Source organism: Excalfactoria chinensis, chromosome 10, assembly GCF_039878825.1.
Source record: "Excalfactoria chinensis isolate bCotChi1 chromosome 10, bCotChi1.hap2, whole genome shotgun sequence".
NCBI classification, from domain to species: domain Eukaryota; kingdom Metazoa; phylum Chordata; class Aves; order Galliformes; family Phasianidae; genus Excalfactoria; species Excalfactoria chinensis.
In genome coordinates, this window is record NC_092834.1 from 12,346,745 (window position 1) to 12,365,026 (window position 18,282).

At 37.8% G+C, this 18,282-nt stretch overlaps 1 protein-coding gene across 6 annotated transcripts in view; it reads left to right on the plus strand.

Moving 5' to 3' along the window:
- The window catches only part of TCF12 (transcription factor 12), a 149,883-nt gene that overhangs the window by 31,939 nt on the left and 99,662 nt on the right, over positions 1 to 18,282 (plus strand). For all 6 annotated transcript variants that reach the window (XM_072345343.1, XM_072345345.1, XM_072345346.1 and 3 more), the window contains exons 4-5: positions 7,404 to 7,477; positions 10,554 to 10,622. In XM_072345343.1, the coding sequence (XP_072201444.1) occupies positions 7,404 to 7,477; positions 10,554 to 10,622 (143 nt within the window). The remainder of the gene's footprint in view (positions 1 to 7,403; positions 7,478 to 10,553; positions 10,623 to 18,282) is intronic.

The window sequence follows — 18,282 nt, forward strand, 5'->3', positions numbered from 1 at the left end:
GATTATTGTGATAGATAATATTTTAGGGCTGAGACTTGGGTATTGGAGCTGCTCAATCTGATACTTCGTGGTCGGGTACAGGAGGAGAGTAAGCAGCCCAAGGCAGTGTAATAGCAGTGTAACTGTGTGTGTTTGCATGTGAGTGTAGGCTCTGGGTTCTGACCCCACTGAAGGTTTGATCTCTGTGTTGGTTTGTTTTATTCACATTTGCAGACAGGGAATTTCCAAAATATACTCTATGTTCACACACCTGTAAATATTGTACATGCAATACAGTCTGTCAAGATTGGAGTTTCCATTTATTTTTTAGGTTTTTAAACTGAAACTGAACTAAACTTTGAGTGGAAGAATGATATGAAGACTTATTGTAGTGAATGGTGATATTCATCTTCAGGGAGAAAGAGAAGCTCTACTGCATTTCCCTGAGCACCTCTCTGGCTTTGGAAGGAAATTCTATTTATTGCTTACTACTTTAAATGCTGTTGCTTATAGCTTTTCCTATTAGCTTATCTTTGTGATGTTTGAAGTAACACAAATACATGTTTTACTTGCCGTATGTTACGTACCTTGTTGTGAATGTGCACTTTTCTTTGACTTGAATCTGATATCTTTTTTTTCTTTCTAGGCAGGATGGGTGTAGGAATGTGGGATTTTCTGTTACAGGACAGTTTGTGTGGCAACTGGCAATTCCAGTTCTATCCTCAGCAGGTTGCATTGTATTTGAAGTATCCAGGTCATGTCAGGGCATTTGGTTTGTTCAGTGATGTGATTTTTGAGTTTAGGAAGCGTGGGATAGGAAGAAAGAAAAGTAGGCGACTTCTGTGTGCTGCTGTTACAGGAAGAACCTAACCTTCTTTGTGGAGAATGCATAGACCTTATTACAGGGAATTACTAGACTTTTTGGGAAATCAAGATCAAAGTAATAATGGCCTCCCTTGCCCTTTCCAATCAAATCAAGTTAGGTACCAAGTGGGTGAAAAAGTATAAAATATACCTGATAACTGACACAGGAGCTGTGTTGCTGGTACTGACTTAAGAAGTTAATAGACACTGCTAAAATAAATGAAAGCTTTCCACCAGTTTTCCTGAACCAGCATGATTTTTTTCCCCATTTTTTTTTCTGACTATACAGTGCATGTATTTTGTTGTGTTAGCAGAAGTTCAAGTGTACGCCTTGACTTTGTCTTCTGACCTGAGAATGCGCTGTTCTTGCAAATCATTCTCTCTACGAAGGTACAATTTTTAAACAGCTTTCCATAAAGAGAACTCAAATTGCTGTTACTTCTTAGGCTGTGACTAATATCTAACACCTGTCAGTGCTACTTTTGGTCCATGTTTTGGTAATTGTCTGGACTTGCTGTAGTTTACTCTCAGCTGGTTAACTTTGGTTCCCCTGGAGTTTTAATTTTGAGCACTTATTCTGGGGATGGAAAGTAACTCAATGTGGCTTTTTTTAACACTTATTCTTAAAATAATTTCCACAGAAACTTGTATAGCAGGGTTTTTTCTTTGCTGAGTAAGGGAACCATATGTTGTTAGATTCCTCAGAATAAACAGTGTTTCAAAAATGCAGGTTAATTTACTTATAAACGCTTGAGATTAACATTACTATTACAAACTAATCTTACAGACAAATATTTGTAAAATAAATAAATGAAAGTATTTTGTAAGTAATAAATTAGGTAAGTGGTGGCTGTTCACTGTGGTGTTGGTCCTTGTGTTCTCCATTGTGCTTTTGGACTTCTCCCACAGAAGGCTGGTGGTTAACCATGGGCAGGTAGGAGAGGATACTGAGACAGGTAAGCGTAGGGGAATCCTGCCTCTAGACCACTAAATGCTGCATGGGTGTTCAGTCTCAGGCTGTGGCTCAGTGCATTGAGGTCATGCAGTTTAATACAGTTAACCCAGGAAATTTCCAAAGTAAACTGTAGATTCTAGAGTTAGTTCCAGACTTTGACTCACAGTAGTTTTTAACACAACTTCTGTTAATCTTCTCTGGAGCAGAAGGTACAATAGGGGATACCTGTGAGTGCTTGACTAAGTAGAAGTACTGGCAGTTCTGTTACCAGAGGGAACTTTTCCTTTTTGATTCAGAGAGATGGGGAGAATGGCAGGACCTGATCAGGCAAGCCATGCTTTGATCAAAACAAGTTGATCAGAATCTAGCTCAGTTACTCACCAGTGTGGCTTGGTTTTGAGGTTGGTGTTTGAGCACCTCTCCCACTGACCCAACAGCCTGGAAGTGATTGAAGCTCTTTGTAAAGGGAGTGACTGATTTCAACTACCTTATTGTGATAGGACCTCATCCTGTTATTTGCCAAGAAATAAAAATTGGAAAGTATGTTCTTAGGTCCAGTTGGGACGTTCTATTTGGTTCTCAGTTCCTGCCAGAGCACTTCCATTTCTGACCTGAACTTCATATCTTTGTGCTATAGTAAAATCAGTATCTTCTCTAAAAATCATGGATTGAGGTTTGAAGTTTCTCATGAATATTTTTCACGCTTGAGCTGCTTCTGCTTGCCTTTTGTTTTCAAGGCCGGGGGTGGAGAAAAACCTCTCTATTTATAGTGTTTGAAATGAAAGTATTTTGTCTTCTAACTAATCAGTGTTGCATCAGAATTTATTGAAATGGCACTTAAGTAGCTATGCTGTTCATAGCCTGCCTGGGTTTCATTTCTCCTCTCAATTTGATTAATGCCCATAGCTTAGTGTATTTTAATAACACCGCATGACATGTATTGTCAAAGTAGCTTTTGGTTTTAGGTAACTTTTATGGTAATATGTGGAAATATGTTTTCTTTACTTACTAATGTGACTTTGAAAGTCTAAATAATCTATTAACAGAATAAAATCATATTTAGTCTATTAATAATGTTAAGGCAAGATGAGAAAATGAGAAAAGCTTTCCAGGTTTTGGAATTGTCAAGAAGCAGAAAAATACTCTGAACATGCTAAATTTTAAAATGCTTAATTTAGATTAGTATTTTTTTTCTGGTCAAAGCATATTTCTCTTTGTGTCCCCTCATCAGACACTCTGAAATTACATTTTAGGTTGTGGTCTGTATCATAGTTCACAACAGACGTATGCAATATGGGGTCTAATGGTAGATTGATTTGCTTGGGTGTCTAAGATGCAAAATACGATCAATGCTGTTATGGTTTGTGCTCTAGGTACTTTTGCAATTGATTTCAGTTGCTGAGTCTGATCTGAACGAATATCATTATTCTGAAGCAAAATTGGATAAAGAAGCTATAAAAGATAGAAACTCATACCTTGAGTACCTAGTATAACAACGTACAATGTGATTTTTTTGGTCAAACCATTTATTTGATCAGCGTCATAGCAGATGGTAACCCTATAAAGTATACCATTGCTTACACAAACATTAGAGCTTGAGTCACTTGAAATAAATTTTAAATATGATCTTTTCTTATACCAGCAAGAAGAGCAACTTTCATTTAAATTTAATTGTAAAATCCAATTATTTTTTTTTGTATTAGATCAACATTTGGACCTGTATCTTCGGTACAAATACGTATGTTGATGTAGCAATGCGATGGTTTTATCAGCTTTTCTAGAAGAGCTTGAAATTCTCATAGTACTGTTTTACAAGGGATGTAAAGCAAAACCTTAAAGTACTTTCAGAATTCAGTTTATAAAGCCAGAAAGCACCCTTGTGACTGCTTAGCCTGTGGCTGAGAGCAGGGGATGTGCCTGTCCTCCTGTCTGGGACAGGGAATTGCTGTGAGCCAGATCCTGTCCATGGGCTGCCAGCTGATTCATCTGAAGCAACTGCAGAAATGTCCATGTTATTTGCTGGTTGAGCTACAGGGTATCTGCTTCAGCAATAACAAACTTCAATTAGGAGGACCGGGAAATCAACTAATGAGTTGCTTCAGAGCCTTACCGCCTACTTAAGGAGAAGGAAAAAAATAAAGGTGATAAGGGTAGAACCTTGTTGTACTTTTACCTATCTGACTGTATGTATTTATATATTAGACCTTTACATGGGTAGTTTCCCCTTATTTTTGGGTTATGCAAACAGATTGACATACTGGAGCCTGTTCCTGTGTGATGGGTTTTTCAGTGCACTGATAATACTTGGAGCTTTTCTGTGCCCTTGAACATCTCTGATGAATTAGTAGATCCTGAGTACAGATGCTGTGTTTCCTTGTGACAGGGGCTGTGTGAAGTTGATGAGCCCGCTGGTTCTACTCTGTCTTGCGTCTGTCAGGAAGATGCTTGATCCCTTCCAATGGATGCTGTTGCTTTAAGGCTTGTTGAATATACATAGGTTGCTCTGAATGTAATGCCTCTTACCTGTTTCCATGGAAACTGCAACAGATACAAAGAGCACAGCAGCACTATTTGATAGAGAAAATTCTTGACTCCATAATGCTTTTTCAGCAGTCACCATCATTATGTATGCATTTTTTGCCAGTGATGAGCAAGAGCCTGCATGTTGTACTTGAAACAGTCTGCCTGTATGTTTGGAACGTGGCTTGTCCTTTGTGTTGCTGTCGCCACTGCTGAAATGCAGCATCCACCACCTCGCAGTGCTCACACCCACCGCTTGGTCTCTGTAAATATTCAGCAAGCATTGATGAATGTCAGTGGGTGCCATTTTTTTCCTCATGGAGGCATTCATTTCCACATCTTTGCTTCATCCTCACATCCATGTCAGATGCCATCCTGTCGGATTGCTCCTCTGCTGCCATCTGTCACACGGCACCAAACTGTAACAGAATATTGGTGGGAAGATTCAGCCTTTGCTGCTGTACCACCTACATTCACCTTCAATATCATGGGCCAACATAATGAAATAGGAAGCATTACTTTCAGAGCAGCCCTTGTATATACATAAGATGATTTTTGTGTTCTTAGGATGACTACTCCCTGTATTAAATCCCTTTACCTCTGGAAGGTTTATCTTACTCTCCTGGTTCATTCATGTAGAAAATAGACTTTGTCTATATAAAAGTATGCATTGCTAGTCTGTGCCCAGCCTGATAGTTTCTGTATCTCACAGCATTTACCTTTTTTGTGTGTCTGTTATTGATTGGGAGAAAAAAAAAACAGTAGTGTGCAAACTAGAACAGGTTCCTTAAGCACCACCATCGTGATTTTGTATCTGACTTCCTGGTTGAGATTCTGCACCATCCAGTTCTTAATTCATTTGCCATGTGCTGTGTTGGCCAAGGGGCAGCAGGGTTGTGTCATTGCCAGTGAAACCAAACCATCCCGTGTCAGAGTGTATGTGTTCTGTGTGTAGTGCATGGAATGCCTCGTGGAAAGGAGGAAAAAGACACCTGGTAGAAAAATGAAGGTGCGTTAATGCTCCACTCTACCCTATTAACTACGTAGGTTTTTTGCTAATTTAAATGATCTGTGAACTGCTTAGAAATTAGTTCTCATGCCGCTCTCAAAATGTTGTATTTTGCTTTAGAGCTGTTCCTTTAAACAATCTGTTTACATAATTCCAGTGGTGGAATAAAAATCAGAGAATTTTTAGCTGTACATGTGCTGATTTAGCAGAACTTGAGCATAAATCCTTATGTCCCATTGACTTCACTTTCTAAGCGAGTAACATGTTCTACTGATAAGGGGGTATGCATCTAAATGCTCCACGTGTATCCATTATCTACTGACCTGTTTCTTATATAGGTTATCATTATGTACAGCAGACGCTTTGTTTTACAGTGAGATATTTTTCTTTTTTCCCTCCTACTACATGTCTGATTTGAAACGAAAGCAAAGGAAGACTTGTTATGATAATCAGTGGATTACGAGCGCTGTTGTTTCTGGCAGAAAGGAGTCGGTTGTGCCAAAAGATTACTTTTGCCTTTGTCAGTGCCAGCCACGACTTTTTACTCAGCTCCTGGATCAATCACAATAAAACAACAGCAGTGCTGTCAGCTGCAAAATGCAGCGAATTTCCACAAACTGATGGCTCGCCAGAGTGGATTTTTTTTGCATTTTCAAAGGGTGTTCTCCAGCCTTGAGGATCCTTCCCACACGCACAAAAGGAGTCTATAGTTTTTGTCTGGGTGGTTGTACTGTACTTTAACGTGTCTGCTGCAGGCTGTCTTTGTTGCAATGGGATTTTATAGCTTCGTAAAACATGTTCTGTAAGGAAATAGTGGTTCGAGTACTGTTACTCCACAGATAGCAATTTACATGACAGCTTTTATTTTCTTGCGTGTTATTTTGTAATGTGGCCAGTCTGAGGTATATGCATGAAAAGTGTTTATTCGCAATATAAAGCTTGGATTTAAGGATGCTTGTCTGAAGTAACATGCACTTAATTATTATTTGTGACACCGAATTATTTCTAGATTGTGACACCGTTGAGCTTTACAATTTATACAGTATGTCATGTAAAGTATTTATGTTGCATGCCAGTACATGAGAAAAGCCTGGATGAGAAGAAACAAAGTAATCCGTTGTGATTTATAGGCGAAAGTGCACTTAGGGTGGAGCTGTTCTTGCCTTTAAAAATAAGAAGTCTTGCTGTATGTATCAGGATCTTAGTCAATACAGTAGTGATGTTATCCATTACCAATAATGTACCATGGCAAATAGCTGTTGTGTAGCATTGGTTATAAGATTATTTAACCAATTAACTTTGAATAGCAAATAATTGAAGCAAGCGCAGGCATTGTACTGTTGGCCAGATAACGCAGAGGAGACGTGTTCTGATACCGACTTTAAAGCTATCCCTGTGTGTTTTTTTTTTCTTCCCCTTTCTCTTTTGAGCTGTAACCCTGATTTACATAAAGGGAACCGATTCTAAAAGAACCGTTAGAGAATTTTAGAAGATTCCTGTTTTAGGAGAGCAGACATCATGAGTCTTTGTGGTGTGTGTGTGCTTGCGTGTGCGTTGTTATTTTTTAATCACTGAAATATATAACAGTCTGTTGCCTTTTTCTCCCTTATGCTAAAATAGCTTGCATGTAAAAACTAAGTAAGGAAAATAATTTCACAGATTTTACAATGCTCGAGCAAGACGTGAGAGCAAAGAGTAGCTAACAAGTACGCTATCACAGTATGTGCTGCAATGTTCGGTGCTTAAATTGCAGGATAAATCATGCTGTGCAAAAAGCCAGGCTAACGTGGTTGTGCTTGTTTTGTTACTCAAGTTGACTTCACATGAGTTTTGTCGGGCTGACTCTGCGCACTGGCGAATCTTGACTTTTTCTGCACCGATTTTCAGCAGCTGCCGTTGTCAGAATGAGTAGGTTGCTTTGAAGCCAGCTTCATTATCAAGGAAATTCATCTTAAGTTTTGCTTTTAGAAAGGCCTCGTTAAGGATATGGAAGACATTGAATTTGCATTCAGGTTTCATCGGGGAATGTTGTGCTTTTGCTATCTTTTCTTACAGGTCTCTTCTTTTTATTGATAGGTATGGATGAGAGAACAGGTGCTGCGTCCTGGGGAGCAAGTGGTCAGCCAAGTCCTTCCTATGAATCTTCAAGGGTAAGGTGCCCGTTTTATAACTGATAATAAAAGATCATGGGTCTGTACAGGGAAAATCTGCAGATGATTTGGCAATGATTTTAAGGGGTAAGCTCTTTTCAGTTCAACAGATTAGCGTCTTACAGAGATTCTAATGACTTTGGTATGCTGCAATAACGATTCAGATTTAAGGCTAAAAAAATATTGCTTTAGTGTTTATGAAAATATTACATAGCTGTATACTTCAAGCATGAACATTCATTTTATTTACCTTGTGGTCAGAAATGAAGATAAAACTCATGTTGTTTCTGAGGAGCAAATGTATTGGCAAAGCATGAGGAGCTCTAGCCTCTCCATTGATATTAACGAGTTAAGTACGTGCTGTGTCACAGAGAAACTTCACTCTTTAAATGCTTTTCTCCTCTTCCTGTTGTAACTTCATCCACCTCACTTCATGATTAAAAGTTTTTTTTTGGTAGTATCTAGTATAAAACAATAATATTGCCTTTAAAAATCCAGCTTACTAGTCAAAAGCAAACCTTTTCTGTATTAAAACTCTTCACCTCTCATCTACTCAGTTTTCTTGTTATGAATGCCTACTCCTTGAAGAGACAATGAGATAAGTACCTAATGAATTAATTAATAGAAATACACTATGTAACTGATGGCCCCAGTCTGAATAATCTGTTCTGATTTCTGTGCCGTTGAGACAGAGAGCTGTTAATAGCTTTCTCTTGCTGTGGAATGAAGTGGGTGGGCTGCAATGTCTTGTGCAGCTCGTTAGATATTGTTAAAACCTGCACCTGTCTTTGGAGGAGAGAGTATTAGAAAGCCTTATCACAAGGTCTTAATTTTCCCACTGATCTTCAGTAAATGAGCTAGAATAAATGGTTATAAAAATGCTGTGGGGTGCACAAGTGTTTCTGTGCAACATAAAAATTAGATATCCCTATAAATCATCCCATATAACTTGAGTCATAAAGACCAGCCTTCAGGTTCTCTAGGTGCCTTTTCCATATCTGAAATGTCATCTTCCAATATATCTTCCAGTATGCAGTGTTCTTACTGTTATGTGCTTAGTGTTCTAGCACTCATTTATGAAGTTGTTGATCAATTTGAATCAATCACAAGACAAACTGTCCTAACTACAGAATTTGAATTTGATTCAAGTTTACAACTAGAAAATTAACTTAGGCCAAGAGCGAAACCACCAGAAACATATCTTGAGGTTGATTAAAAGGCAAATGGTAAAGCTCTGGCAGAAATATACCGGAAACTAGAGTGGTAGGAAACGTTCTGTGCTATTTGCTCTTATAATTAATAATAGGAAAATAACTGTCAGTATAAATTTATCTTAAGTGCAAGGATTCTGAAGAGGGAAGAAACATAAACAAGTCCTTATACTTGTCAAGTATCTCCCTACCCTCTGCAGTTCTAACTTTGGACTTAAAATGCTATATTAAAAAAGCAATGTATTTCTCTCCCCAGCAAACAATTCTTGCTGAATCATACTTTATAATAGGACCATTCTAACTACAGACAGTTGGGCTCTAACCAATCTGAGTATATAGTGAAGAATTTGTGGACTCCATTCCCATAATGTTTCTGAAGTATTCTACCTGTTCTGGTGAAGTGCTCAGGACATTTCTCCTGCCTGCAGTTTGGGATCATACTGAGGGATCATACTGAGGGTTCATGCTGGGGCACCAATTATTTACCGTTTGTGATGTTTGATCCATAAATAAAAGCAAAAATCTGTATTTTCATTTTTGTTTAAACTGGAACCTTGTTCTAATAGATCTTTCCAAATTCAAGCTAAGTGTGTTATAAATGGCTTAAAGATTTAGCAGGATAATATTGCCCTATTTTTTCACCGAGTAGAGACTTAGAAATTAGTGACATAATTTTATTTCCTTCCTTGTATTTGTGGAAGAACTGATTGACTGTAGAGTGCATCACTGTAAAATTTAGCACAGAAACACACAAAAAAGTTGTATACAACCTTTCTATATTCATAAACTAGAAATGATGTAGTCAGGCTCACCTCTTCCTTCCTTCTGCCAAAATGTTTAGTAAGTTTTCATTATTTGGGGAGGGGCAAGAGGGGAATAAAATAGTTTATTTCTTAAACTGTTCATGCACCTTTTCTAGTAGTGTTGAGGTAATAAAGTTTCCTTCGCTTCCATAGGGAATTCTTTTTAATATTAAAGGCAACAGAGATTCTGGGTGGAGGTAGGAGGGAAGTCCTAAACTCTGAATAGACATTTTGTAGAATCAATGTGAAGTGTACATTTAAAGGGATTCAGGTGGTTTGACCAATGTAAACAGATTTTTGTCTAGGCCTTCAATACGCTAAAGACTAGATAATAGGAGAGGAGAAAAAACAAGTTTCAGTAGAGCCCTACATCATATGTGAAACAATTACGAATGGTTGTCTGGGATGTCATTTAAATAAGAAAGAAAACTAATACATTTTAATAGAGAACTCTGTTCTTGTGTTTTCTCCCATAAAGTCATGGACACTAGAAATGCTGTACCGAGCACTAGAATCGCCTATAGGATTGTAATTGTTAAGAGGTACAAATCTTCTGAAGAAAAAAAAAAAAGCAAAACAAAATGAATGAATGGAAGAAACCCAAACCAGGAAGGAAATTGTCTATTGTACTGAAATTGCTGGGAAAATGCTAAACTTCATTCATGAGTCTAAACCAAGTTTGTAGGCATATGTTTTGGGTAAGATTTATTGTGTTTTATTCCTGTGTTGTCTTTCAGCTAATGAGGTAATGATTGCTTCTGGTTCAGAATTTTGCATGTAGGTAACCAGATCAAACGACTATGAGGAAGAGCTAAAAATACAGGGGGAAGGCTGTACTGTAGGAATGTAGATCAGTTTATATGATAGCACGGCAAACAGTGTGCTTTGCCTTTTATGTATCTAGACTATGCCTCAAATGATTAACATCTCAAGTTTAAGTTGGAATTGTCTTACAATTCTGGTTCAGCTTTAATACTTAAAAATCCAGTGCTTTTTTCCCCATACTTTTGGTATGAAAAGTTAATCTTGTCCTAATTGTTTTTATTAATTGCTCACTTACAGGAAAATGGCAGTCTTCATGGAAAAAGCTCAGACCTCTCCACGGACATAGAGAAGTTGAAACCACAAGAGGTACCAGTTGTTCTTTTTATCTTATGTGCAATTTTGTTACATGCTTTGTTTAATCTGCCTGCTGCTGAATAGTGAAGTTTTCTTCCTTAAATCATAATACAGCATTGAAATTTTATGAGGGTTTAAATAATTGGTAGTAAAATACAGAATGGAATTTTCAGATGTGCATAAATAAAAGCAGTTTTTGGTAAAAATGAACTTAATGGTAGTTAAATACCTGTTACAGAGGACTTCTTAAATTGGTGAAAGACTGGATGAAGGGGATCTTCCTTTCCTTTCCCTTTTTCCTGCCGAAGGTCTGTTCAGCTCAGTGTAGCTGGTCTGATAGTGTCCAGCAGTAACACTTAAGGAAAGAGTATAAATGAAGGGCAAATGTTTTGTCGCCTTTACTAATTTGGTCTCTCAGTGAAGCCCAGCACTTTTAGGGGTGTTGATTTTCTGGGCAGAGCCAACCTTTGGAATGTTGTTCTTGTAGCTACTGTTGGGTTTATTCTCTGGGTGCTGTGAGTTTTTCTAACTTTGATGATAATTTTGGCCAAAATAACAGACATTTTGTGGCAGAAACATTGATGTTTGTGTGCTGACAAGTTATTTGTTGGTTTTCTACCATGTTCTTGTGTCCTGATTAGTAATAATTAGTTGTTACTTGTGTGCTTCATAATTTTTTTTTTTAATGAACATCTTTATTTTGCATACCAGCTACATGTGTGTCTTCTATCAAAACGAGCAGTTTCTATCTGTATGTCTCTCCTTGTGCAGTAACTTTTAGCTTCTTATTGGCACTTGGTGCAATGCTCTGGATTTTTCTACTTGTTCTGTATGACTTACAGCTGGGTTGATTGCTGCTGCATACACTAGTTAAGATGAAAGCCATGGCATTAATTTCTGCATGATGTGATGATACTTTCATTTTCTGTTCATTTCTTTCTCATTAGTGAGTCTTGTAATTTTTGACTTTCACTGAGCTCTGAAGTGATATTGTTTTTAAAAGTAGAAGAAAAATTACCTTAGTATTATTGTACATGCTATACAGTATTTACCAAATTTTTTTGACACTTAATTGATTGTAAAGCGTGTTTCTTTAGTGTATATACAAAACCTTGTGCGATTTTACTGACAATTTCATAGAGATTTGCTTTGCAGTTGTGCACTAACATTTGGTTAAAGTGATTTGAAGTATTTTTTGTTAGTAAATGTTATTGTTTCTTTGTTTACTCACTCCTCCTCTTGATTTATTGATGCAATTGTTGAAGAACATTGGCCTGAGTACAGCTTTCTTTTGGAAACAGGGAAAATACGTGGGTAATTTTACTGTGAAAATGTATTTCTGTGTTTGGGGTGGGGCATTTGTATTTTTCTCTTTTGATCAATAGTTAACCCATATAAAACCTTCTTTTATCCCATGACAATTGAGTTTACTTTATAAGTGTCTGGTAATACCTTATGAAAAGCTAAAATTTTCTATGTAAGTAGTGTTTTGAAGTCTGAGGTTCACTGCAGATTGAGAAAACCTTGTTTTTTCAGTACCTCACAATGTTAAATGCCATCCTAACTCTGAATTATTAGTGGGCATTTGTGTGTTTAGAGTTGGTTGTGGTGGTCGTAGACTGGTGAAAAGATATGAATTGAGACACTGGTGACAGTTGTGTTACATCTCTTGCATAGGCCAAATGTTTTGCTAAGAAGATGAACCACTTGCCAACAGATCTGTAGTGGAAAATAAGAGAAAAATGTAGGAAAGCCTTGTTTTTAGAAGAATGGTAATGATCAGCTCAGTGGAGTTCTACAACATTTCTGCCTTAATCTTGAATGATTATACTGAATTTGGTATATGATACTATGTCAGGTTGTTTTTTTTTTTCCAATGATCATCTTCTGATTAATGTATGCAAGCCCTTCCCTTATCTGAGTGATGTAGAGTGCAGAGATGTTCGCATGTGCTTGTATTCCCTTGCACTGGAAGACTGTCTCTTAGTGTATGTTGCAGAGTAGTAAAGCTCCTTTTTGAGAGCCTTGCTCTACTGAAGGATCCTTGATTCAGTTTAAAACAGAAGCTAAAATATCCAGTACTTAGTGTGTAGGACACTTCTACAAATGCAGCTTACTCTGTAAATTGATCCTTGATCCTTCAGAGGTACTGAACCACGTAGCAGTCAGCTGTTATGCAGTAGTAGATTGGCCTTATAGCTCTTGGAAGTTTTGTTGTCCTTTTGTGAGATACCTCTGCACTTTTAGCTATTTCACTTCTTTTGGAAGTTCTTGTTTCTTTATATAACCTCAATAAGAGGCTGGTATAATCACTTTCTTGGGATAACCACTCTTGTTATCTTTTGATTAGAAGTTTTTCTACCATAGTTTTCATTGCAGTGGAGATGACGGTGGCTTGTATGTTTTGAGTAGCAATGCTCTTTGAGGCTTTCTTTCCTTGTTTTGATTTTGTCATAATATGTCTTAGCCAAAAAAAAAAGGGGGGATCAAATTAGTTTTTCATCTGTTTGTAAAGATTGCTGTCTCCCAAATGAAGCAAATAACTGTATTTCCCATTAGGCATTTCCTTGCTGCATTAATTTGCTTGTTTTTTGTTGTTTTTTGTTTTTTTTTTTTCCTTATACACATAATAACTTAAAAATTGTCATCAATTATCTGAGATGCTTTGTTTTGTAAAATTTCTACAGTGGAAGCTTTGAGTATCTTCAAACACTTATATTGTGATAAGAGCTGTGAAGCATACACATTTTGACCTGATTTAACATAGTATCAACCTTCAGTCTGCTTGAAGGTAGAGCTAAACTGTTCCAAGTACCACTGTTAGATTTAGATGCTTGTACAGCATCACCGAGCAGATTATACGCTCTATTTACATAAAGTAAATAGATTGAAGCCCAGAATTCTGTATGCCCATTCTATTCTTTCTACATCTTCCCTACTGGTAGTACTTTTAGTCTGCAAAGAAGTCAAGAGAAAAATAGGAATGAGCTAGCAGGTTTTGAAATAGTATTTTATACCTCTTAATCTCAGGAACATTACGAGAAAGGAAGCTGTTAAATAGCAAAACAAGACAAGAGGGACACAGAAACACAGTAAGTGTTATTGAGTCTGTTGTATTTGTGTCCTTTTTGTCCTCTGTTTTTTTTGGTTTTATTTTTTACTGTTGGGGGAGGGAGGCTGTTGGTGGATCTTCTGCCAATATTTGCTTTTCCTAATGAATCCTATAAGAAAGCAGATGATTCAGTTTAAAACAGAAGCTAAAATATCCAGTACTTAGTGTGTAGGACACTTCTACAAATGCAACTTACTCTGTAAATTGATCTATGGGCAGATTTTTTTAAAGTTTTTTTTATTTTTATTTTTTGTGAATCCCTATCATATTGAAATTAGTATGGGAATCTGTTCTCTGAGTAGCTTCCTACTTGGCCAAGGAAATGTCTTGTTTCATGTCACGTTGATATTTGTCTCGCAGAAGTTCAGGGAGAAGTAATTGGCCATTTAAACTAGCTGTTTAAAATAAGATTCATCATTCACCAAGTTAAGTTCCTGGAAATAGATGCAGAACTGGAGAATATGCTGGTTACTGGAAAATAGATTCCTTGTTTAGTCTTCTGTCCTTCTGCACTCTTCCCTTTCAAAACTGCAGTATTTAAAAGAAGAAACGAGTTTGCTTCTCGTATTCCATTCATTGGCACTTTGTTTTCATGTGTTTCAACTGATATATGGGAAAAGCTAATGGGTATTTTGATAGCTATATTACAAAGCATGTAATCTTTGGTGACACTTATGTAGTAGTTGTGAAACTGACTTGTCTTTTTCCAGTAACACTTGAGATCTAAGGTAGTGACAGATACTTTTTCTTCTCCCCTTGTGTAGCAAGTGACGAGTATTGGAGATCTCTCTCTTTCTCTTGAAATATAAAATGTATATAAAAATAAATAAAGCTATGTTTTTCTTAAGGACGCTGTAGCAGAGAAGGCTTGCTTATAGTGAAAGGGAGGTAGTGTAACTCCTTGTTTCTGGGAAAATTGGGCAACCCTATCTGATTACTGTATGCATTTACCGAGGAGAAATTATGCTCAACCAACCTGATTAGCTTCTGTAATGAAATGACCAGCCTGATGACTGAGTGCATATTGTCCTCTTGGATTTCAGGAAGGCCTTTGACGCCATCACTCATAAGATCCTCTTTGAAAAGCTGCTGAAATATGGATTGGATGGAAAACCTGGTAGAGTGGTGGAACCCAGTGGGCAGTGGTGCAGAGTCTGGGTGGAGGCCAGCAATGAGTGGAGTTCCCTAGGGGTCAGTTGCTTATTGCAGGATGGATTAATTTGGAAGGGACCTTAAAGATCCCTACTGCCCAGTCCTCTTTTGATGGATAAATACTGCTGAATCCTGTCCAGTTTTTGGACTCCTAAACCTTCCTCTACAGGTATTCTCTCAATGAATCCTTGTCTCAGTCTGTAAGCATATCTAGGATTGCCCCAACCCAAGGGCAGCATCTTGCACATGACCTTGTGGAACCCCATTCTGTTCACTTGGGCCAACTTTTCAAGCCTGTCCGTGTCCCTCTGGGTAGTGTCCCTCCCTTCTGCTGTGTCAACCGCACCACTCAGCTTGGTTTCATCTTTGGACAAATGCACAGACAAGCCCTGGTGCGAGTGATTTTTAACAGACAGTAGTTTCCTGCTTCTGAACTATTTGTGTAAGATGATGTTCAGGTGTGTTGTATGCTATTACATGGAATTTTATAATTTGTTTCAGAGTTTTAGTTTGTTCTGTGGTAACAGAAACCATAATGATGGAAAACTGTTAGAAACGATGCCTAAATCACCTGTGGAGTCTTACCCAAGAAAGATGACAATTAAAAGTTTGCAAACTGCTAATATACATATACACACATTTATAGATGGAGTTCATTTACTGGAACGATTAGAGAATGCCTCAAATCCTGTGAAATGTCTGAAAAACAAATAAAATGTTATTCAACCTTGAGAGTGCCTGCACTCTGCAGTTAAAATTGCAGCTGTAATTAGCAGTAGTCCTCCAGCTGCATTTCATGCCAGGCATTATTAGTTTATGATACTTGTTGCTTTTGTTTGCAGACATATCTGATTATTGTCTTTCTGAACACAAACATACTGTGAGTCTGAAATCTAGGGCGAGGCTTGTTGCAAAATGAACAGTCACAATGCTACAAAATGCTGTAAGGGAACAGTTAGTTTCTATTAGGCTTAATTGTGGCTGTGAAAGTGCAGGAAGAACAAGATTTGTTGTCTTTTGTGAAGGTTAAAATAAGGTGTGTAAAAAGTTGGAACAAACAATGTTGATTGAGAGGCAGCCATTTTCCAGAGGGCATTGGAAGCCCACCTGTGGTCCAAAGCATGATATCATCAACCTATCAAGGGTGAGGTCAGAATATAAATTGTGAAATAGTGCTTCCCAAGAGAACAAAGGCCATTTGGCATAACCAATTACTAGCTATGATCAAGTTGACAGGTACAAAAATCTCCAAAATTGCCATGCACTGTGATTTTTTTTCCTTTATTAGAAAGAAAGGATGAAATGGAAACACATCCTAGGCTGTTTTTTCTCACTCTTGGGCAGTGTATTCAGTGTATTTTACTAAGTTGTCTTTCAAACGCAGATTTGAAAGGGATCCAGGTAGCAGTTCATGTACTCCACCCTGCTGTTAGGTTGCTTTTGCCATGAGAATCAGCTCAGATGTCAGCTGTGTGGTGTTTTCTCTGAAACTTAGCCATACAGGTGGGATGTACCTTGTAGTAAATCACTTTTTATTGCTGTAGCAAGCAGATCTTTTAAGGCTCACAAACCTGTTCTTCTTTAAGCAGTAAATATATGTTGTCAATTTGCACCATCATATTCATTAAATACATTCTTAGGCCTCTGTTGTACTACTAAAAGCTTCCAGTATCTTTTAGAAGCTTCTGAAGTTCTCATCTGTGATTGACTAAAACTCTTTCCAGTAGAACATTATGCTGTTCATTATGTAAGTTAACGACATGAATGTGAAAGCAAGGAATGGTATCAGGAACGTGCTTTAATTTGAAGTACAGCTTAAATGTGAAGAATGTTCTGAAATAACTCTAATTTAAATCATTGTACTTAGCGCTCTTCTGATTTGGCTTAATTTGCTTTTGTGAAGTGGAAAAGAAGTTTGTGAAATCAAAGCTGTGTGTGTTTGTGGTTATTTTGTATTCATGTAGTCTGAGTGAGTTATGTGTGGGAATCAACCCAGGGTTTCTAGTCCCAAACAAAAAAACTGCTGCCTGAGCCGATAATCCGGAACTCGTTGCTGAGTGACTGGAGGCCAGGACAGCAGCCAAGCCAAGACCTCCACAGATGAGGGCTGAGAAGGGGTAGCACTTAGCACCAGTGTGAGCTCTGCTGTGTGTGACAAAGATGGAAGTGCCTGATACAATTATTTTCAGTTAGGAAATGAGTAAAAAGCAATGAAGTACTTGCATATGCATTAGTACATTTCCATCCTCACATGGTCCGTGTTGTAATGTTTTCTATGGCTTTTTAGTACTGTGAAGAAGCTCTCAGAGCATCTTTCTGATGATGACTGAGATGGCCTATGAGAAGACATGATGAGAAAGGTTGTAGGAAGGAACTCTGATGATAGAGGGATGTTCATTTCTTTCTCTGTGAATTATCCACCCAGTTCTTTAATTCCTCTGTTCTCAGAGATGGGGAGGTGGTTGGAATGAGGGAGAATATACAATATTAACTTGCAGTAACTTTAAGTACTTCATAAAAATGTAATTGGAGCATTGTCTTGGGTGGGGAGTGGAGTGGGTTGGAAGGGTTTTAAAAAAGACAAGAAGAAAGACTGCAAGCCAAGGCCCAAACAGGAAAACAGACAGTTAAAAGCTGTATTTTTTTTTAGGTTCTCTATATGGAAATGTTCTTGTTCCTTTATTTGGCAGATTTAATTTCTCTTATTGTTTCATTTCAACATTAAAATAAGCCGCATGTGGTGACCTTTGCTAGAAGCCACCGAGTTTGGGGGCAGCTGCTGCCTGATAGATGGGGCCAGGCTGCAGCTACCAGAAGACACCCTTGTGGTCATAACCGAGTTGTAAATGTCACTGAGATTGCTTCTGAGTGCCCATCACATGTGTATCACTGATTCTGAAGCAGATAAAGTCAGCCAAAGATTCATCTGGGAACTGGGATTCCCAGAAGATTACTTTTAAAGCAGAATAGCAGAAAGAGTTGTGACACGCATCCGTAAGCAGTTATAGTGGTTTGACAGTTATTTAGCCCTCAGTTACTGGCCCTTTGGTTGAACTGACAGCACGCCTGCAAAGATAGTGAGGCCTGTTTCAGCCCCATTAGTGTTGTCTTGAGTGTGAGCCTGCGGTCTGAAAAAATGATAAATGTTCAGTGATTGATTTTTATAGTCCCAGGGGACTTGGTTTCTAGTAGCTGTGAGCCTGAGCAATTTTCCCGTCCCTTAATTAGGCCTCAGCTTTGGATTTCTCTTTAGCTTTTAAAGAGGCTTAAAGAAATGAGTGATCAGGAATTGCATGCTAAGGTTTACAAAATGGTCAAAACTTGGTTGTAAAGAAGGTGCTGTTTTGAGTGCCAAGTCTTGTCAAGTTTTGATACAGTGTGATTAGGTATGCATCTGAGTGGTTGTGA